Below are 20,733 nucleotides of genomic sequence, written 5' to 3'. Positions count from 1 at the left end.
CTCCTAGAAGGAGAGTTTTTGAGTCAGTGTAGGTAAATTATGTTGCTACAGAAAGCTTGTATTTTTACACTAATTTTTCTTTTGTCTTCTTGCTCTTTGACCTCATATAAAGGTGTGGCAACAGTTAGCTTGAGGATATTGAAATCTTAAACTGAAGCTGTTAGGAACCAGGAGTGTGTCTCTCACAATTAATGGCTTTAAGGGCCTTTAATTTCAGTTGTTAATCACAGATACCTCTTCCTTTTCAGTTATAATGGACAAGTACCAGGAGCAGCCTCGCTTGCTGGATCTCCACTTAGGTAGGAATGTCATCTTTTAAACAGTGTTTTTTGTGCATATACTTGAAAATCTCTTAAACTAGAAAGTTCATACATGCATTGTGAGATTGCTGTGGTTAATATTAGATATACTGTATGACTATGTCTCTCTCCTAACTCTTAGAAGTATTAGAAACTGTCATCAAACTGTATGTGTTCTCACTTTTTCTCCTTTCCTTTTATTAGACTGGATGATGAATATGTTGCTGGATATAATACGAGACAGTGAATCTCCTCCTGTGCTTTTTCACTTGGCTTTTAAATTTCTTTACATCATTACAAAGGTAAAAACCCAACTTAAAAGTTCTGTAACTGAAAGTGTGTAGATTTCCAGTATCTTTCTTTGCTGTTTAAGTAACTTGTAAACATGATAGTTCAAAAATAGAATAAAAGTAATTATTGTCTGAATAATGCAGTAAGACATTTTAAACTGTGGTCTGAAAGATTAGGATGTTTTTATTTGTGGAGAGGGGAGTAAAGCATTATTTTCATGATATTTAATCCTATTTATTGATACAGAATAGTAAAAATCAAGGTCAGAATGCATTAAAAATGCAGACTGTGAGATACAGAGTCATTATGTTAAAAGGAAAAGTAATGCATGGTGAAGATTCAGAATGTGGAATTTCCATCTGAAATTCTAAGCCATGCTTTTTACTGCAAGGACTGAACAATGGAACTGATTGCTCTAAGAGATTGTGGAGTCTCCATCGTGGAGATACTTCAAACCCTGCTGAATAGTGGTTGTCCTGGATAATGTGTTACAAACATGAGGAGAAATTTCTTTCCTTTGAGGGTTGCAGAGCACTGGAACAGGCTGCCTGGAGAGTCTGTGGGCTCTCATCCTCTGGAGATATTCAGAACCCACATGGATGCTTTCCTGTGTAACCTACTGTAAGGAACCTGTTTTTACATGGGGATTGGACTAGGGGGTCTCCAGAGGTCCCTTCCAATCCCTATGGTTCTGTGACCTTGCATGGGCAAAGGAGGTGAACTAGACAATTTTTGAGGTCCTTTGTTATAAAGAAGTATCTTTTCATTAATTTTCAATAAGTTTGTAAAAATGCAAATTCTCGAGGTTAATTCTTATCTTTACTGTTCTTATTCCACAAGGATTGTATAGTAGCTGCTCAGTGGGTCATGTCTTTTTCTTCAGTACTTCATGATGGCTGATGGCTTACTAGATTCTGAAACTTCGTGTTGCAGGTGAGAGGATACAAACATTTCATCCGACGGTTTCCTCATGAAGTCACTGATCTACAGCCTGTTTTGAATATGATTGTAGATCAGGATCCAAAAGACTGTGAGGTAAGAATCTGCCATACTTTCCTGTCTCCCAGCACAAAATAAATGAGGAACAATGGAACAACGTAGAAAATTGTTCTCAAAAAATACTGTGTAAAGCTGTGGTATACTCTGTACAGCATTAACTTAACAGCTAGACAATGCAAAAGTCAAGATATCATCAAAATGTAGTGTAGCTGGGGATGTTTTGAATAAGTATTGACTGAAACATTATATAAGCAAATAATTTCTGAAAGCTGAAGTACTGTAGTTCATATCGTTACACTTTTTAAAAAGTACAATTGCAAAAGGCTTATGAAGATAACCAAAGCTGTGGGTATGAACACCATCATTTTACTGCTGCTCTAAATTCAAGTAGATTTTTAATAAATTGCTTCTGTCAGTAATACTGTTGATGTTGATACAGTTACACAGATTTTATTTCTTAAATAGCAATTGTCACAAAGCTAATCATTTTTCATATTACTTTCCATAGTTGTTATGCGTTCATAGTTTATATTAATTTTTATTATGAAACCTTACTATAGAGGCTGTATAGAAATTGCTTTTTGTCTATTTGACTCTTCAAACATCTCAAGTTATTTGATGAAGCCTGAAAAGAATATGTAAAAAATCACAGAATCACAGAGTTGTAGGGGTTGAAGGGACCTGTAGAGATCACCGAGTCCAACCCCACTGCAAAGCAGCTCCCAGCCCAGGTTGTACAAGTAGGCAGCCAGGTGGGTCCTGAATGTCTCTAGGGATGGAGACCCCACCACCTCTCTGTGCAGGCTGTGGCAGTGCTCCGTCACTGCACTGGGAAGAAGTTCCCACGCACATTTGTGCAGAACTTCCTGTGCTTCAATTTGTGGCCATTTCCCCTTGTCCTATCACCACACACTGCAGAAAAATAAGAGCAACATATTTCTCTCTAGGTCTTTTTCTATTATGTTTGTCTAAAAACGTCTGTTTTCTTCTTCACCTTCCCCTTCCTCCAGATTGTGAGTCACTGTCCCTGTTAATTTATGGTGGATTTTTGTTTGTTTGCATTTTGTTTTTTTCCTGTGTGACAGGACCAAAAGCACAAATGGGCTGAGGGAAGGAGAAAACAGGAAAATAGGTAAATAAAGTTTCCCTTTGGGAAAGATGTAACACGTCTAGACTTTGGAGGAGAGGATCTGTTAACATTCCTGGTTTTCCGACTTGAGATCTCTTGTAATTCTGCTCAGTTGGTATTTCAGAATGTCAGAACCTTCAGATGCAATGTTACTACCTTCTTAGTTTGAAAGCTCTTTGGGAGTAAGTAGATCTTCTTCTCTAAGCACTGTGTTGGAATGCCTTCCAGAAAACCAAGCACGGATTTTGTTTGACTGTTCTTTTCCAGACTTGGGAAACTCGTTATATGCTTTTATTATGGCTCTCCATGATATGCTTGACTCCTTTTGATCTGGCTCGGTTTGATGGAAATATTCTTTCTGAAGAAGGTCATGCTCGTATGCCAACAATGGATCGCATACTTGAAATAGCTAAAGTAAGTGTAGTGCATCATGTTACGTGCTCAAATGTGTGGCACTTTTCTTTGGATTATTTTTTTCAATATATAACAAATTCAGGTCTACTTTAAGAAATTACAGTTTTGGAATCTTTAATATGCACTTCTTCAGTGTCTAGTGAGAATGATAGCTTTTTTTTTTTTTTCTACAAAGAATTATGGGTTTCTGATGGAGTGTATGCTTTTGATTGTGTTAACAGCTTTTAGAGTTCAAAAACATCAGCTAAGTTTTCTGAGAGCCAAGTTTGATAATTTATATAGAAATTTATTCTTTGGTCAGCATGAGTAACATATGAAGAAGCTATGACTGCCTGAAGAGTTTTCAGCAAAAGTAATAAAATTATACTTGATGTAAGCTTGAAGTGGCTGATGTGTCATCTCTTTAAGATAAAAATGAATGTTCCCTTTTCCACAAACACCTGAACAACTTGTGCTTTTTAGCACTTGCAGTGTTTAAGTGGCTCATCACTTGCAGAAATGTAGTAGCACAAGTGTGACAGTAATGTAGGGCTTCAGTAAAGTTGCTTTGAAAGAAACTGGACGTGATGCTGTTTGTTACATGGAAAATTTATTTTTTTGTTTTTACTGTCTTAAACTCAGTACAATGTCTGTACATAAATATTCAAGCCTAATGTGTAAAGTTGTTAGGTAGCTGTGTTATTAAATCTACCTTTAAATTCTTTTACAAGGAGTTTTCTTTTGTCTTTAGTGTTACTTGGTTGTCAGTGATAAGGCTCGAGATGCGGCTGCTGTGCTGGTTTCAAAGTAAGTCCATATTGTGCTTGACAGAAAGGGAAAAGGCTAGCTCCCTTTTCTTGTGTCATTTTTGAGTCTGACATAGCAGTAATGATAGTGTTGGGAGGACTGGAAGTTGTCAGCTGTATATGGGATGTTGAACCTGCTTAAATCATATCCGATAGCCTGTTTATTATTACTGGAAATGTTTTTGTGCTAGAAGGACAGCTGCCCATCACAAGCAATTCTTGAAGCAATTCTCTTCAAATTGCTACAGAGTTTGAAAGTGATGAAATTATAGTGTTGCTGCTTAGTTTTGCAGTGTTTTGCATCGTAGGCAAATGCAGTGTTATGGGCTGGATGTTTACTCGATTTTGTTCTTACTATCCCTACTGTCTCTTCATTTTCTTGTCCAGAAAACACTACTGTGATTTTCATAGGTTTGTTGTCCATTCGTTAAATAAAACCGAGCGTAATGGGACTTCCCGAATCCAATTGTTTGGCAAGGATTGGTGTTTAGGCAGCAAACCATTTGTGAAAGAAATGCAGTTTTTCTGACTTCTTTTGCATGTCTTCGATCTCTGCATCTCTGGTAGAGCTGTTTATAAACTTGAGATAATGAAATTCTCTTCTTTCCTTCTGCAGTACATTAGTGAAGATTGGTTCTATTTGATGTACGAATGAAAGTAAATTGCATAGAATGCAAACTGTACCAGTACATACATATCTTTTTTACTGTGTTTATCACAGTGCATGTCTTTTTCTAATATTTTAATGAATGAGAGCTTGAGTCAGCTTAGTTTGTCACTTTTTTTCAGTTTTTCTGTTTTCTTCCTTTACCAAGCAAGGACGGCTGTCTGCATGCTGCCATGTGTTCTAGTACACGCTAGGGGGCTCTGCCAACATAGTTTTGCCTGGACAGCTACAGGAGCAGAGGCTCTGGGGATGAACAAAATGAAATAATTATGCTGGATGAGTAATTACTCTGAAAAATAAAATCAGTGTTAGCATTTTTCTCTGCACTGAAAGATGCACAGCATTTATAAGGCTTAATTGGATCAAAATAGTTGTTACGTATAACTTTTAGTAGAGCAGGTTCTAACTGTCCTTTCAGGAAACAGCTGTCCTTGTGCTTGCTTTATTCTGAATTTATTTGGAGTTTCAGTCACAGGACTCAAAATTCTTTAAAAAGCAATATGTAGTGATTACAATGCTCCAGTTGTGAATCCACTGACAAAACAGTCACTTTCTTTTGTGTCAAGCAGAAAATTGAGGAAGACAGCCTGAGATGATAACATTCTGGTGACTGTTCTTTACTTCTTTTTTTTAACTCATTCTGAAATATTTCATAGCAGTACTGAAGTGAATGCATGAATCATCAGGATATTCTGTAATAAATAATTGTTTATTACTACGCAGGCATTCCATTAGCAGTTGTCTTGTGTTTTCTCATAACAAAGTGATAGAATACATTAAACAACATTGAAAATATGTTTAGTGCTAACTGGATCAAGATGTGTAAGATGATAATGAAAGCAGAATGACTGTTTAATGTAGTTATAATTAGTTCATTATGAAAACACCAATTTTAAATACTGTGGTGATTAAAATACTTCTCTAGGAATTAGAAGACCTGGGTCCAGGGCCTTTTGGTGCACTTAAATTCACTACTTTCGCAACCAAAAGCAATCTTCTAATTAGGGGGGCACAGATATTCTGAGATAACACTTTCACTTCAAGAAGATGAAGCAGTTAGGTAGACAGGAATGCAAGTGCTCTTGGATGCATGGGGAGATAAGTACTGGATTTTAACTTTGTAACTTGCCAAGAAGGAAACTTCCTAGAGACAGGGAAGGAGGAGAGTAGGGGAAGTCTGAGTACTAGTTCCTGCTTTAGGATTTATACATTTCAAGTAAAATTCATAAACATAAAAATCCAAGACTTCCCATTTTTCAGTAATTCCCTTTTCATAGGGCAGAGGAGCTGGAATTTGTTCCATGAGTTCTCTCTCCTGTCTGCTCAGTGACCTGGCTGCAGTCAGAGGATATGAGGCATATCCTGTCCTGCTTCTAGTCTGGAGGTTAGGGCACTCCTTTGAGCAATTAAGATTTAAACTCCTTTAGGCTGAGAAAGGGTCTAGGAACCAGTTCATCTACTTTGCTGGTTTGTTCTGTTACCTCTGCCATTGTAGAAAAGGCTTCATCCTTGGTGCACTATTGTGAAACAAAAAACAAATCCCCTCAACTAATGCCTCTTGCAAATCCTCCTTGTTCTGCTGAACATGGTGGATTCTGACTTTGAAGACAATTCAAATGATCGTGTCTTTTCAGTGTTTGTGTTCTTTGTGTTCCTGATTTAGTGGCTCTTGATGCAGTTCCCATTTAATCTCTAGGTGTATAAGTTAACCAGATGTAGACTCTGTATGTGTTCTGCTTTAAACACTAAGAATTCTACTGTGTGGGCTTCTCCTTGTACCTTTCCTTAGTTTGCAGTTTAGGAGAAAGTTTATTAATTTAGCCTGAAACTGCTGGACCAGAAACCTTGCTTTTATGTGCACAGTGACTAAATATGGTGACTGAAGTAGATGCCCTAACTGTGGCTAGGCTGGCCCTGATTATGGATGAGTTTATAGATGTAGAGAAGTAGTTTCTCTGGTCCCCTGTAAGAGTGCATTTCTTGACCCATTCAGCATGTTAAATATTAGATGTTTGACCTTATCAGGTATCTGAACAAATAGACAGTGCACTGATGGTTAACCTGGTTTTGCTGATAATGAGTGCCATGTGGACCTGCTGTTGATTTACACTAATATTCCATCTGTTCTTGATGAGAATAGTGGAGAATCCTTGTGTTCACTGTAGCCTTTCACTAATTTTATTGGAAATAATTTTTATTTTGGAACTAGGATGTTTGTTGCTTTGCAAGTAAGATGGGGAATCTTTAAGATTCTAGTTTACAAGTTGAGACCAGTGGAAATTCTGGGTCAGAGCCTCCCTTAGGAACAGAAGGACCAAACGTAATGATTTGGAATATTATTCCCCTCAGCAATTCAGGAAAATGTCCATTGGAAAATTGTATTTATAAACTGCCACTAATTTGGACAGCAGGAAAAACAGTTTTTATACTGGCAAAGATAGTAACTGAAGTGTTTGTTTTCTTTGTTTTTTGTTTTTTTTTTTCCCATGACAGATTTATTGTTCGCCCTGATGTCAGACAGAAGAGAATGGAAGACTTCTTAGACTGGGCACTTTCAATGTTATCTAAATCCTCCTATCATAGTATGGAGGGGACTGTTGTTATGAATGGCATGCTGCAGGCCCTGGTAAGTACTGTTTTTCTCTTAAAAGATGAATGGTTTTATTTATATATTATTTTTCCTTGTGATTCTGTTATGGTAGACCTTTAATAAAAAATGCACTTTAAAAATGATAAAGTAATATAAAGTCAGGTTTGGCTCAGTAGCAGCTGTGAAGATGTAACTTCTCATGTAGTGTAACCTCATGTGTGTCTTTTCCCTAACATCAGCAAGTGAATTTGCCAGTAATTGCTGAGAATTGCCAGAAATTGCTGAGAATATTGTTGAGAAATAGCTGAAAAATTCCGTTAAGTGTCTGACTGCTTATTATTTGTCTTCTTGTTACTCAGATTTTATTTGGCTTTCTACCAAACGTGGGGAAAAAATAATCTGAACTATACACAATGAAAAAGCTGGGCTTCTGGTATAGCAGTAGGCTTTTTAGAATTGTTAGCCCAAATGCATGTGATTTGTGAAAGCGTGAGCTGCTCTTCTTAAATATTTGTTCTTAACAGTTTCACTAGGACATACAAAAGTTACTAGGCACTGTCCTTGACTAGGCTGGAAAAATACACTGATCCTTGTATTAGTTAATCTTCATTTAATTTCTTCATTTAATGCTTTGTGTTGTGGTAATAATAGCTCATGGGGGATTGATTGGAGCCAGATGATCTTGAAGGTCTTTTTCAACCCAAACCATGCTGTGATTCAGAGAGCTGAATTCTTAGTTCAGTACATGAAGTAATTCACTGTAGGATCATAGAACAGCTCAGCTTGAGGAAAAACTTTATTTCCTGAACCAATGCTATACAGAACTCCTGTACACTCTGAGAATATCTCATTATAGCACCTGTCTGGTAGTTTTACACTCTTGTTGTTGTGTATTTTGATTTACTTGAATAACGGTTCTGATATCTGTTCCATTTGCAATGTCAAGTATATTTGAGCAGAGAGGGGATTTTGTGGAGTTTTGTTGTTTTTGTTGTTAATAAGCTGAGATAGCACAAGTGAAGTCAGTGAAAGGCATACACTTGTACAGTCTTAGCACAGATTTAAGGATTTGCTGGCATTTGTATGAGTTTCTATAATTTGCATGAATTTGCAGCTTTTTTTACATAATTGCTATGAGGACTTGTATGCAGTATGTTCCTAAACATCAAAGCAAAGTTGTGGAACAAGGTGTGTGTATGTTGTTGGTTTCTTAATATTTTTCTTCTTCTCTAGCAGCTCTTCCAAATCAGAAGATACAAGAAATGGTCTATATTTAGAATAACTTAGAACTTGCTGCTTAAGCAAGAGGAAGCATTATTTGTGTGTTGCAGTCTGTTTCAAAAGGCAGAATGATGTTTCATCATTTTATTGTCAGATCTGGAAAGGGAGACTGACTGCTTGCCATCCTAGGTGCATGATGAGACCTGTAGGATGTATAATACATAAGTGTTTTGTCATAATTCCCTTGGCTTTGGCTCTATCCACCTGTTCATTAGTGCATACTAAGCGAAACAGGTGAATACTTAACAAGTAGAATCGAAACTACAGTGTGATATAATATACCTGGAAGCTGAACTCTTCCTTCTTGCACTTGTATCATTTGTATGATTTTTTTTCCTCCTCTACATTGTAGGCTGGGAGAAAATATTTATCAAGCTCGTTTCGTTAGTGCCTGATAGCTCATAACTCTTGTTCCAGTTGGTAGGTGCAAGCAGGCTGAATTTTTAAAGACTTCTTGCATTCAGTCTTGAATTTTTAATTTCAATTACTGCAGTGTGAGCCTAAATGACATCATTAGAGAGTAAGGTTTTCAGAAATATACACATGTGGGTATGTGTACAGGGATATGTTTAACTGGAGTAGGAAGCCTAAGAGTTTAATGTAATGATACAGTAACACATTTATAACAATAGCATGTTGTTAAAACAAAAATATTAGCTGAAAGTAAAAGCAGTATTTAAAGTAAGTAAACCTGTTTCCTTAAACATCTGTGGTGTTAGCAGTCTGTCCAGAAACAAAACAAGAATTGCTAATTGTATAAAGCAAAATACATCCATGGGGTGGCAACTAAAACTTCAGAATTCACCACGTTTCAGAATTCTTTGCCCTTGGATTCCTCCAGCAACTTGTTTAGGAATCAGATTCTTGTTACTGGGGCATTTCATCCTGAAGGAGCAGGAGAAAGAAGAATATGTTTCAATTTCCAGTCCATGCAGCAAGGCAAGTTTTGGGGATGCAATGATGCTGGAACAGGGTGGGTGGAAAAAGGCTTGCTCTCTCTTTCTTCTCCCTTCGCCCCCCAACACCCTGGATCAGTTTGGTGCCTCCCCTGACAGTGTGGATTTCAGCAGAACCATGCAGTTTATGCTCTGCATTTAGGAAATAACTTGTAGTGAGATTGGCATGACAAAACTGTTCTAAAATCACACGAAACTCTTGCATTTCAATGAACTGAAACTGCAAGTTCGGTACATGGTGAGCAGTTCTGTGTTGCTGCACTTTGATCTGCCTCTCCGTGGCCTGGAGTCTTGGTGATTAGGTATGCTACTGTTTAATCTAATTCAGCATTATGTGTGGAACAAGTACTACTGTTTCATGATTCTTGTTGGAACATGCAGCCCGCATTACACATTTTAATTCCACTGATGCTTTTTCCTTTTTTTTTCTTTACACCTGTCGTCAGTAATATATCATTTCACAACAGGTGTGCACCAGTAGGAATCTTTGCTTTCAGTGTTTCAGATTTGTTTTTTAAAACTGCTTTCTTCTGTTGAAACTAAAATTGCATTGTTGAATTGAGTTCATTTTTCGCTTGGATTTGTTGTATGCATATGTAATTTGAAGGATTATAAGTTAGATTCATAAGAAATTGCCAATTTTTTTTTCTAATACTTGTTTACTTGAAAGAAATGTCTAACCTGTTTTAAGAATCTGCATTTTAAATTCTCTTGGTCTGGAGGTTTGCTTTTAAACCTGCCATTATATCAAGCAGCTTTTTAGTTATTGCTGCAGGGTGTAGCACTCCCAATTCTTGCGTGACAGAGATGTCATCATGTTGAGGTAGCCTTGGGCGCTGAAACTTATTAAACCTTATTTGTTTTATAGGTGATTCAGTATACAAGTGTGAGTAATAATTAAAAAAAATAAAACGCCCTACGCAGTGATCTGATGAAACTTGGGAGTCTTAAGAACAGGGCATTTCCCTGAGCTGTCTCTAATGCGAAGGTTATTTAGCAATAGCTGTGTGCTTATGTAAATTTTGCTCCAGGGAAGAAAGAACTCTCCAACTCTATTCTTTCAGACCCAGAGGCACAAAAATAGACTGTTTCCAAATAGGATGTTTCCCAAGTCTCTGTATTTTTGGCATTCTTGAAGAATAACCGATGCTAGTGTTGTCCACTGGCGTTAGTTTTTTAAGAGATGCTATCGTCTAATGGTTTGGAGATAAAGGTGTACAGAAAGCAGAGCTTTCAATTCTGTATTTTGTCAGACTTGTTATGGTGGAGGTCCCCCATCTGTTGCTGTGAATTTTTGATTGATAAATAGCAAAGATCAGCTGAAAACATAACTCCTACCAACTGTTCAACTGTGCTCTGTGTTGAAGTTTGTCAGCCTAGTTACCATTATCAGTACCCTGACAAATGCATGCAGTCTGCTCTTTGCATTGAAGGAGTATGAAGAATAAGAGCTCTGATCTGTTTTACCATTTTTTGCACGTAGAACGCATTAAGCACTCTCTACTTTCAGGCATATTTATTATTCTGACAGCATGTCCTCCCTCACCTTGTTTACTTCCCCACATCTAGCCCGGAGGCAGGAATGAGTGATAGCTTTCCCTCGACCTGGATGTTGTGTGACTACTAGGGGGTGCTCCAGAGTAATGAAAGATACCATTTTCTTCTCATCCCATAGAGGCTGAAATTATCCTCCCATCCTCAGCGTGGTTGGTTACAACCAGAGGGTAGATTCAGACTGGTGTCTCCTGCTCGACAGGAAGATATGCTTGCTACCAGTCAGGCCACCCTTAATGGTGATTTGTATAGCTTGGGGAACATGTCCCAGAGATGATCCTGGTTGATATATCTCATGGAGCCCAAAGTGGGTTATGCAGACAATTGGAAGGTGTGGTGTGTTTCTTCGGTGATTACTAAGAAACTAGGTTTTGTTTTCCTTGCACCATGCTATTTCTAAAGCAAAACCAGACTTGACAGTCGTCATCGCTTGCACACCACTGATTTTCTCTAATTTGTAGGTGGCTTAATTATTTATAAGAGAGGGAGTCACATACTTTTCAACAGTTCAACAGGTTGGGTGAGTTGCTGTGTGTCCTCATTAAAGTGGAGAGACCGTGGTGTAACTTTGGCTGCGTGGATGCTCCAGCAGACCAGGATCTTTGCTTTTAGTATCGTTAGTTGCTGACACTGAAGTGTCTGTACAGTTGGCAGATCAAGCTTATTAATTATTTTCTTTGTATCACATTTTTCTGAATCGACGTGCCTCGGCTGTTTTTCATCCTGCAAGGCAGGAAATTTAAAATAAATTCTGTAATGCTGATTTGTTCATTTTTCCTTTTTGAATTGTTTTTTTCCTCCCCAGTTTCTGTTTGTTTGTGGTGATGTGTCCTATACTTGGCTTTTTAGTGTAAACCTGGGACGAATCAGAGCTGCAGGATTCTTCCCACACAATAACTGCTTCATGCACATGAATGTTAGTAGCATATGCCAGAAAAACAACATATCTTTTATTAAAGAGGCAGGCATCAGGAAAAGTGCTCTTTTATTTCCCTCAAAGAATATACCTAGTAAGCTCAAAAGTTCAGGAGATTTGGATTTCTGAAGGTTTTTGCCTTTTCTGACTCAGAAAGAGGTCACAAAAACCTTTTTTTCTTGACACTTCTACAGTAAGAAGAAAAAAACCAAACAGCTGAACTTCCTGATTTGTTGAATATCTGAAAAGTAGTTCCCAACAGTTTGATTATCACCTACTTTTTTAAGAATTGTTTTTTGCTAAAAATGACCTTTAAGCTTTTCTCTGATGGAGAGAAATACCTGATGTGTCACTTGCTAAAGTGTCAGTAATCCAGGTGGAAGGTTATATTCTGCCTGTGATAGACAGTGGTTAGTGCAAACACAGCTTCTTCCCTTTCACAGATTTCTTCTTCCTTCTATGGTTATTAAAAAATCAATATATAGCTACAGCATTATTTGATTAATTTGAACTTCCCCTAAAAATGTGCGTTGATGAAATAAAATCTTAATCCTCATGCAGGAGTAAGGGAGACCACTGAAACCAGGTGCTGCCCTTCTCACAGTGAGCTACTGTGGTTTGTGCAGCTGAACACTTTTCAGCATTAGAAATCTGCTTCATTTGTGTGCTTTATAAAGAGAAGGTTCATCTGGGAGATGAAGGAAGTATATGCCTAATGGGAGTCCACATTATGTGTAACTGATTCTTGATAAAATGCTCTTCCTTGAAATTTTCTTGTATAAACCTTCAGAGTTTCCTTAACCCGTGCTTAACCCTGGTTATACCCCTGCTGCTGCATGACCAGAGTACAACAGGAGGTGTGGATTCAAGGTCTGAAGCCTGACTTGCTATCTGAGAGAAAACTTAAATATCTTAGTGTATTCTCATTTGGTTTTTACAGCAGTTGCTGTGATGATTTTAACATCTAAAACTGTGTAGAGTTTTCTTATTTGCTGCTTCTGTGTTGGTTAGCTTCTTCCTGCTTTTTGCTTAGAGGCAATACCTCCTAGTTATGTTATTCCTGAGGAGTCAGAACTGAATTCCAGGTTGGCCTTGAGGACGTGAAAACTCCTGGAGAGACTGTTAGACAGGTGCCAGGATTTAGGAGCTGTGTACGATGGAAAATGGATGGGTGTTTTGAGGGGTCTGTTGAGTCTTCTCTGGAGCTTGCCGAGTGGTGTGCTAAGAGATGTGGGGGTGAACCTCCAAAAGAACTTGTCCAGGAACGTTCCCAGGGCCATACAAAAAAGCTGCTTCCATGAGTTATCATTACTGTAGGGATTACACTGTTTGAATACACTTGAGTAGAGTCTTAATAATCTAGAGACAGTGTTTGCTCTTCTGGGCATTTATACAGAACCGAGAAGCAGTTGTGGGAATAAGGTGCTGCAGAAATGCTGCAGTGTCTCCTGGCATCCACAGCAAACTTGCTGACCTTGTGAAGCCATCTGTTCTGAGCACAGGAGCAAAGTTACAAAGAAATGTTAATTTTGGTGAAGAGAAAGTAAAGTCACTCAAGACTTGTCTGTAACATGGGAGGGTTTGAGATGTTTGCTCACCTTTACTTTGTTCTTCCTTAGACTTGCTAGTGCAAGCAGCTTTGTCATGTATTAGTAGACTTTTTATATCCATCTGGAATCTTGATAAGAGCTATTCTGTATTTCTACTGCTTGTGTCAATGGTTGTTTCAGTTAGCTGCTCTTCTGAGGTCCAGGGAGCTCTGTAGCATTCCTGCTCTTTAAATGTACTTTTTAGTGGGTGTCTTATATTTATGTGGTTACTTTAGCAAAGCATTACAAATCTTGAATAATTTGAGATATGTTGTCAAATTCCACTATATATAGCTTATATAGTAGAGCTGATCAGAAATGCTAATTTAGGATTCTGAAATGTAATTTAGTTACACAACAAAATATAATGGGTACATAGCCTGGAGGTGTTTTTATTGCTTTTGTTGCTCCTAACCACACCTGCAGTGCAGGAGGCATGTGTATTTGGTATGTGTGAGAAAGTACATGTTTTTAAGGTAAATCTGTTCTTGTTTAACTCCTAGGCATGTTTAGTGAGAAAGATTTTTCTTACGGTGAATGACAAAGTTCAAGGGAAACTAAGTGACTGATTGTAGTAGTTTTGATGTGTGCTAAGTGTACTGAGGACGTTTTAAATGTGTAACATGTTTCTGTCTGGTATGAATAGTCCGTTCTTCTCACTGGAGTGTTGAGGCTTAATAGGATTTTTAACTGTTTGTGAATGATTTGGAAGATATTTGGAAGACTGAATGCTTGAACTCTTCTTAAAATCCCTTGGTATGGGAACTGAAATATGCCTGATGGAGTTGTATTTGCAGTCAGAGTAGCTAACTTTGTTTAGTTTAGCATGAAGTTCTTGAAAGCTGTTAGAAATAGGATAAAATACCGAGCAGTTTAGCCTGTATTGTGTCCTGTCTTGTCTGAATTTGATTGCCACTTATAACTGTGCTTGCTCACCAGTGTCCACCTGTCCTGCTTCTTACAGTGACTGACGCATTGGTGTTCTCCATGTGCCGTGCTCTGCCTAAATGACAAGCAAGGCTTGTTTAGTTTGGGGAGTTGTTTGATGTCACAAGGTCCCAAACGGGACACAAGAGTTCATCTGTTTCATCTGTCTTTATTCATGTTCTGCAGATGTTCTTCATTCATGTTCCTCACTTTTAGAGGTTCAAAGCAACATGAGCTGTTAGATAATAGCTGCTGTGGTTGCACGTGCATTGGACTTGTGTGACCAAGCGCTGAGCTGGATGGTTCTGGGAGCTGAGCTGGCTGAAAGAGTGGCTTTCCTCCTCCCCCACCTTTTTTTGAGTTTGTGTTTTTTGTCCAGCTCAGCTCCCTGGGTTAAGTGCTTTCATGACTGTATAAATGGGGCAGGTTGGTCTACAGCAGCCTTGACGTGCATTGACTTAAAAAGAAGTGGAACTGCACCCAGACTCTTTTATGCAGTTTTAGTTAGTAAACACTACAGATTATTGCAGGAAGTTGACAAAAAATTTATACCTGTTATATTAAGCTGTAGACTCTCTGTATTGTTATATTTATTTTCCCTATTTTAATTGTAGGCACAGTTATTTAAACATGGCAAAAGAGAAGATTGTTTACCATATGGTAAGTTTGTAATATCATGGTTTTTTTAAAGTCATTCCAGTAAAAAAGGAAAGAGAAGGGTATGCTGTTAATGAGTGGTGCTGTAAAGAGTAAAATCAACAGGGTAGTTTTAAAGCATGCAAAATGAAAAGAAGAAGAGATAAAGTGAGGGATGAGAAGATGCAAATGAAGTATGTTATGCTGGAAAATCTCATCAAAGAATTAACAGTTTGGCTGGTGGTCAGCTTGGCTTCTGGGCCTCAGAAGTTGAGCACAGAACACACAAACTGTAAGGTGTGGAACATATTAATACCAGGTTTAAAGAACCAGCTGTGTACAGAATCTGGTTGGAGTCATCTAGTGGTGCTACTGGAAAGGGAAAAAGGTTTTAGTGGAAAGAGATTATATAATATGGATGGAATTAGAGGTAGGCAGGTATCTGTAAGAAGACAGAAGTGTTGGAATATTCTGTTTATGTGTTGGAGTTATATTCTTTCCATGGCATGTCCTGGAATATATTCAGGACTGACTGCACAGTACTAGTTTATTTTTTTTGATAGTGATAGAGAGGTATAGAAAGATGATGGCCAATTAGCAGTGCACTGCAAAAGAGAGAAGCTCCACAGAACTGACTATCAAAATATGTAGTATGTGCTATTCACAAGAATTGAGTAATGATGTAAACTCACATTAGAATGCTTTGACTTAATGGAATTACTTTGACTCTAGGAAAGAAACCCTATAGATGTAGAGCTGGAAGCAGTTTTGATTCTCCCGGTAACAAAGTGTGACATTCCTTACAAAACACCTGAGATATGGGTAAAGCTGGAGATAAGATAGTGCAGACAAACAAAATGGAATGACAGATGTGTTGCAGAGCTGGTCAGGAGGAAATAGAAAATATTGAGGAATGTTATTGCCTAGCAGTAGAAAGCAGCAGCATGGAAGCTTAAGGAGTAATTAAGCATGTGTCACATAACTAGAATTATGAACAGGCTCTATAGATGACCTACAGAAATTGAGGAGTTGGACTTGAAAAAGGCTTATATTTATAAATTCTTAACTTTTTTTCTTCCTCTAAGTATTGATATTTCTTCAGTCTCTTAAAATACATGTTACTTAGGCTTAAGAACTGCAGGTTGCAGTAAGATACTGGAATAATAGTGATTTACCTTTTTGCTTGCATGTTTATGTTACTGAAAGTTGAATAAGTGAGGATAAAATAAAAACCTGTTCAAAAGTTGAGTAGATTTTAAAGTCATGTGCCCTACGACTTCTCAGACTTGGAAACAGTTGCTGTACCCTTGATCTCTTGGTATTTTTGAAAACCCGATATGGGCCTGGACTAAAAGGTTACAGAACCACCTGTTTGCAGCACTTACACTAAGAGCAATACATCCTTCAGAGCCTGAGTAGTTAGTTTGTATTAATTACTGATCAGCTGTAAGTTCTTTCTTCAATACATGAAGTTCTTCATACTTGAGGGAAGTGAATGCTGAGTATGCTGAGGCTGCTTACAGAATAATTGACTGAGATTTTCTCAGGCTTGGTTTTGTTAGACTACAGAAGATTCTTAGGCACAGATCCTTGAATATGTTGCTTCTGGTGAGAATTAGAGGCATAACTACTGCTCATGAGCTAGATTCATTATGATTTTCACAGTCGAAAGTAATCCTTAAAGCAGTCCTTCCTGTTTGGTAGGTGAAGGATATTGCATTTATTTGGCCAGAATCAAAACTGCTACAAGTAGGTAATAAGACATTTACATTTCATAATACTTTCAGAAATTTAAATCAGAAGAATTTTGTAAACTTCAAACTTTTTTTTTAATCTGAATTGTTGTTAAGCATTTTTCCAGCCTGTCTTTGTCTTACAGCTGCTACTGTACTTGAGTGTCTTGATAACTGCAAGCTGTCAGAATGTAATCAGATGGTTCTTCGCAAGCTGGGGATGAAACTTGTTCAACGGCTTGGACTGACGTTTGTGAAACCAAAAGTAGCAAAATGGAGGTTAGTTTAAGTTGAAGTAGATTTAAAAGAAAGAAAAAATAAAAAAAAATAAAAAAGTAATCCATAATCACTCTGGAAATTAAAAAATGCCTAAATCCATCTGTCTGGTTACAGTATCTGTCCTACCTGCCCTCTCCTAAAAGAAAAATAAAGAAATCCTTATGTTATTAATGTCTTTCATTTGCAGTCTTTTGGCCATATCTTGTTTCCTGCACTTTTTACAGTTATAGCAAAGCAGTATTGTGACATTTAATGTTGTACTTCAGAAAAGCAGAATTCTGTTCTTATGTAATGCACAACCTGGTGAAAATGGGAAGACAGCAACCTTTGGTACTGAAGTTGACGTAGTTCAATTTTGTAAGAGTGAACTTAACATTTCCATTACATTGTTCTATCCTGATTTGATAGAAAGTTCACAGGGGAAAAGTGGTTTGCAATCCCACTTCAGTTTTGCTTATTAGTCAGGTTTTGGTGTCTGGTTTTCCTTTTTGCCAGAGGGCAATCCATTTTTCAGATTTCTCGCACTGATATTTTAAAATTGCAGGCTCCATTGATGACTTTTTTTAACTGTATTTCTTTTACTAACTTTTGAGAACGTCCTTAGGCATAGAATATTCTTTTTAGGTGGAGAGTGTGCCTTGCCCAGTGGCAAAAGTTAGTTTAGCATGAAAATTATATCTTTTGTAAGGGTGTATTTGCACCACAGGCTAGATATGTGAGTACAGGTTGTGCAAAAGCACTGAGCTAGCTTTACCATTTACAACAGTTTTTAATAAGTTGATTTTTATTTTTTAAAGGTTTTGGAAAGTTTTTCAGGGCATGGGAATTTTGCCTCTTTGCTGTCAGTGGTGGAAAGTGGTGGAAAGTTGAGACAGGAAATGGAGACGGATAATGTGAGGAATGAAAGAGTTTTGCACAGGAACCATTTAAATAGTCTAGCTCTTCTCCACCTGGAAATGTAACAGCTGGGTCAGGAGAAAAGGAGAATGAGATATTTTTTTCCCTTTCCTTTAGAGCATTGAATAACTGGAAAACTGTGCACTGCGAGGTATAACTTGACAGGCAGGTTTTGTGATGGTATGTGCCTATTTCAGTTGAAACTTACATCAGAAAAATAACTGTGCTGTCTCTGTTTCTTGTGCAGATACCAGCGTGGCAGTCGATCTCTGGGAACCTTTTTGCAGGCTCAGGGTCCAGTTACACAGAATCAAAAGATAACTGCTGCTGCTAATGAAGCTGAGGAGGATGAGGAATATGACATTCCAGGAGAGATTGAAAATGTTGTAGGTGTGTTGAAACGGGACAGGAATTATTGTAAGGTCTACACATTGTATGTACGTCAGGAAAACAGCATGCTTAGAGCTAAGAAAGTGTTGTGGATATCTGCACTAATGTGAACAATTGGAAGGACTAAAATTTCAATCTGAGCAACTGGTTAAAATATTCATGTGTTTACTGAATGATTTAAATGTTGGCATCTCAAGCAGAAATTCCCTATTCTATTGTTATAGTGACATTGAGAGAGGGAGTTACTCACATATGTTTTACTGGTAATATAAAAGTGATAACTTGAGCCTTTCACAGGTGGAAGGGTATGTTAAAATCTGTAATGAAAAATAAATGGTATTACACTAAAGCTAAAAATTATGGAGCAAATTCTTAAGCTATGGTACTATCAAAGCAACAGCATTTTGTATTAGTATGTACTTGTAAGGGAGGCCTTCTGCTAGCTTGCTAATGAATATGCTTTAATTAAAAGTTAAAAATTGCATCTGAAGACTTTTTATAACTATTTTTATGCTTATCTGAAAATGTAAGAAATCTGGACACAAATATTTAAATTAGGAAGCAGCAATGTTAGGATGAAAATGAATTTGTAACATTTTAAGAAGCATTTCCATCGTTGAATAAATCTGTTGAATAATCTATTTTGTTTAAATTATCTGCAGAGCAACTGTTGGTTGGACTGAAAGACAAAGACACCATTGTCAGGTGGTCTGCATCAAAAGGGTAGGTTTCTTGTTGTTACTCTAAACTAATAAAGTAAATAAAGTAAACTAATCAAGTAAAATAAATATTTTGGGTAAGACATCAGTTAAGGACTATGAGGTAGCATTTATTGATTTATTCTTTCTTCTTAAATAAATATGTATACACCCACACTTCTGTCTCAAGTTTTCTAATTTGTAGCTTTTGCTCCAAGCTTGAGATTTGGTGTTTTGGGATAATGGTGTTAGCACAGTGCATAGTCCTCTTGAATTCGCTCATCTTATTTTAAGTTTCCAGTTCCCAGTAAGTTTTTTTTTATTGGATTTACTCACTGAATTACAGGACTAATGACTCACTGTATGCTTTTTTTTCTTTTCTTTTAACTTCTGTAGAATTGGTAGAATTACTGGAAGACTTCCAAAAGAATTAGCAGATGATGTGGTTGGGTCTCTGTTGGAGTGTTTCAGGTAAGTCTTGCTTCACGTTCTGTGTGCATCTGAAACACGTCCATTTATGAAATAGAAGGGCGACCGTTAAGAAAATGGATCTGAAAGTTTGTAGATTTTGTTGCCTTTCTGTTTTTTAATTTTTGTTGCACTCAGTGTGTTCGATGAGGAAACAGTTCCTAATCTTTTAAACCAGAAGTACTGAACAGAAGTACCATTAACTTGCTGCTTTAAAAATTCCCTTTGTTCTCATACCTTGAATATCGTGTGCGCGTAGTAGAACAGCAATGATATTCATAATGGTTCCAACTCAGAATATTCCTTAGTATGCTATGGGAGGCTAAAACATCTAGGAAAATTGATGAATGGAAGGCATAAATCAGAAATTTACAAGCTTGTGAGTGACTTGCATTATTGCCCTCTGGATTTCATATTATTTGAAACAAACCAAAGTAGCACGTGGCTGTTTGGGATAAAGAAAAGATGGTGGTTATTCACACTGGACAAAGCATACTCAAACAGTAAAACGCTGAAAGTTTTGTACCAGGATGTTGATGCTAGCAGATCATACATGATGAAAAAAACTTCCTTCACTCTTGTTGATGAACTTCCATAGTCTGGAAGTGTTTTAGAGAATGTTGCAATCTACTTTTATTGTTCTGTTACTAGACCAAGTGTCTATTCTTGGCTGTCAGACAGAGGCTTGTGGGCTTGCTAAAGGCTTTAAGATCTCTACCAGTATTTTGGACTAAACTAACAACAAAAATAGTAATTTCTTTATTGGCAAAGAATACTGGTAATCTTTAATTTGCCCTTTAAATTTATTCTTTTTTAAAAAGTCTCACATTGGTTGAGAGTGCAAATGAAAAATTTGAGCTCAAAAAATACACATTGAGAAAAGAAGATACAGAGTCTTAAAAACTCACAACAAAAGTATCTACTTAGCCAATACCTCCACTGCATTACTGTGATTAATTCAAGAGGTGCAGCTGATCTCAATTATCCCTGGAGCTTCAAAGGCATGTACTCACTGCGTTTTCTTTCCTTGTTTTTCAAGTCATAGGGGTGAGTAATTCAGCTAGTAATTGAGTGACCTGCTTTCTTCAGAAACAGTCTGGAACAAATGAAGACAAGGAGAAAGGGAATCTCTTCTGTATGCTTTGCACTAAATATCTAGTGAATAAAATGAAAATAAGTCAATTGTTCATCTCAGGCAGTTTAAATTGTATTCCTGAGAATAGGAAGTGAGGATG

At 37.3% G+C, this 20,733-nt stretch overlaps 1 protein-coding gene across 2 annotated transcripts in view; it reads left to right on the top strand.

The window, feature by feature from the left end:
• The window catches only part of TBCD (tubulin folding cofactor D), a 106,305-nt gene that overhangs the window by 2,011 nt on the left and 83,561 nt on the right, over positions 1–20,733 (top strand). For both annotated transcript variants that reach the window (XM_065735158.1, XM_065735159.1), the window contains exons 2-12: positions 249–299; positions 504–601; positions 1,524–1,625; positions 2,986–3,132; positions 3,863–3,918; positions 7,078–7,210; positions 15,012–15,057; positions 16,913–17,045; positions 18,190–18,332; positions 18,995–19,055; positions 19,427–19,501. In XM_065735158.1, coding sequence (XP_065591230.1) covers positions 249–299; positions 504–601; positions 1,524–1,625; positions 2,986–3,132; positions 3,863–3,918; positions 7,078–7,210; positions 15,012–15,057; positions 16,913–17,045; positions 18,190–18,332; positions 18,995–19,055; positions 19,427–19,501 — 1,045 coding nt within the window. The remainder of the gene's footprint in view (positions 1–248; positions 300–503; positions 602–1,523; positions 1,626–2,985; positions 3,133–3,862; positions 3,919–7,077; positions 7,211–15,011; positions 15,058–16,912; positions 17,046–18,189; positions 18,333–18,994; positions 19,056–19,426; positions 19,502–20,733) is intronic.

This window comes from Cyrtonyx montezumae, unplaced genomic scaffold (assembly GCF_038088225.1).
Source record: "Cyrtonyx montezumae isolate F1298 unplaced genomic scaffold, pur_monq_1.0 scaffold_19, whole genome shotgun sequence".
Lineage (NCBI taxonomy): Eukaryota > Metazoa > Chordata > Aves > Galliformes > Odontophoridae > Cyrtonyx > Cyrtonyx montezumae.
This window is presented reverse-complemented; position numbering and strand designations above follow the sequence as displayed.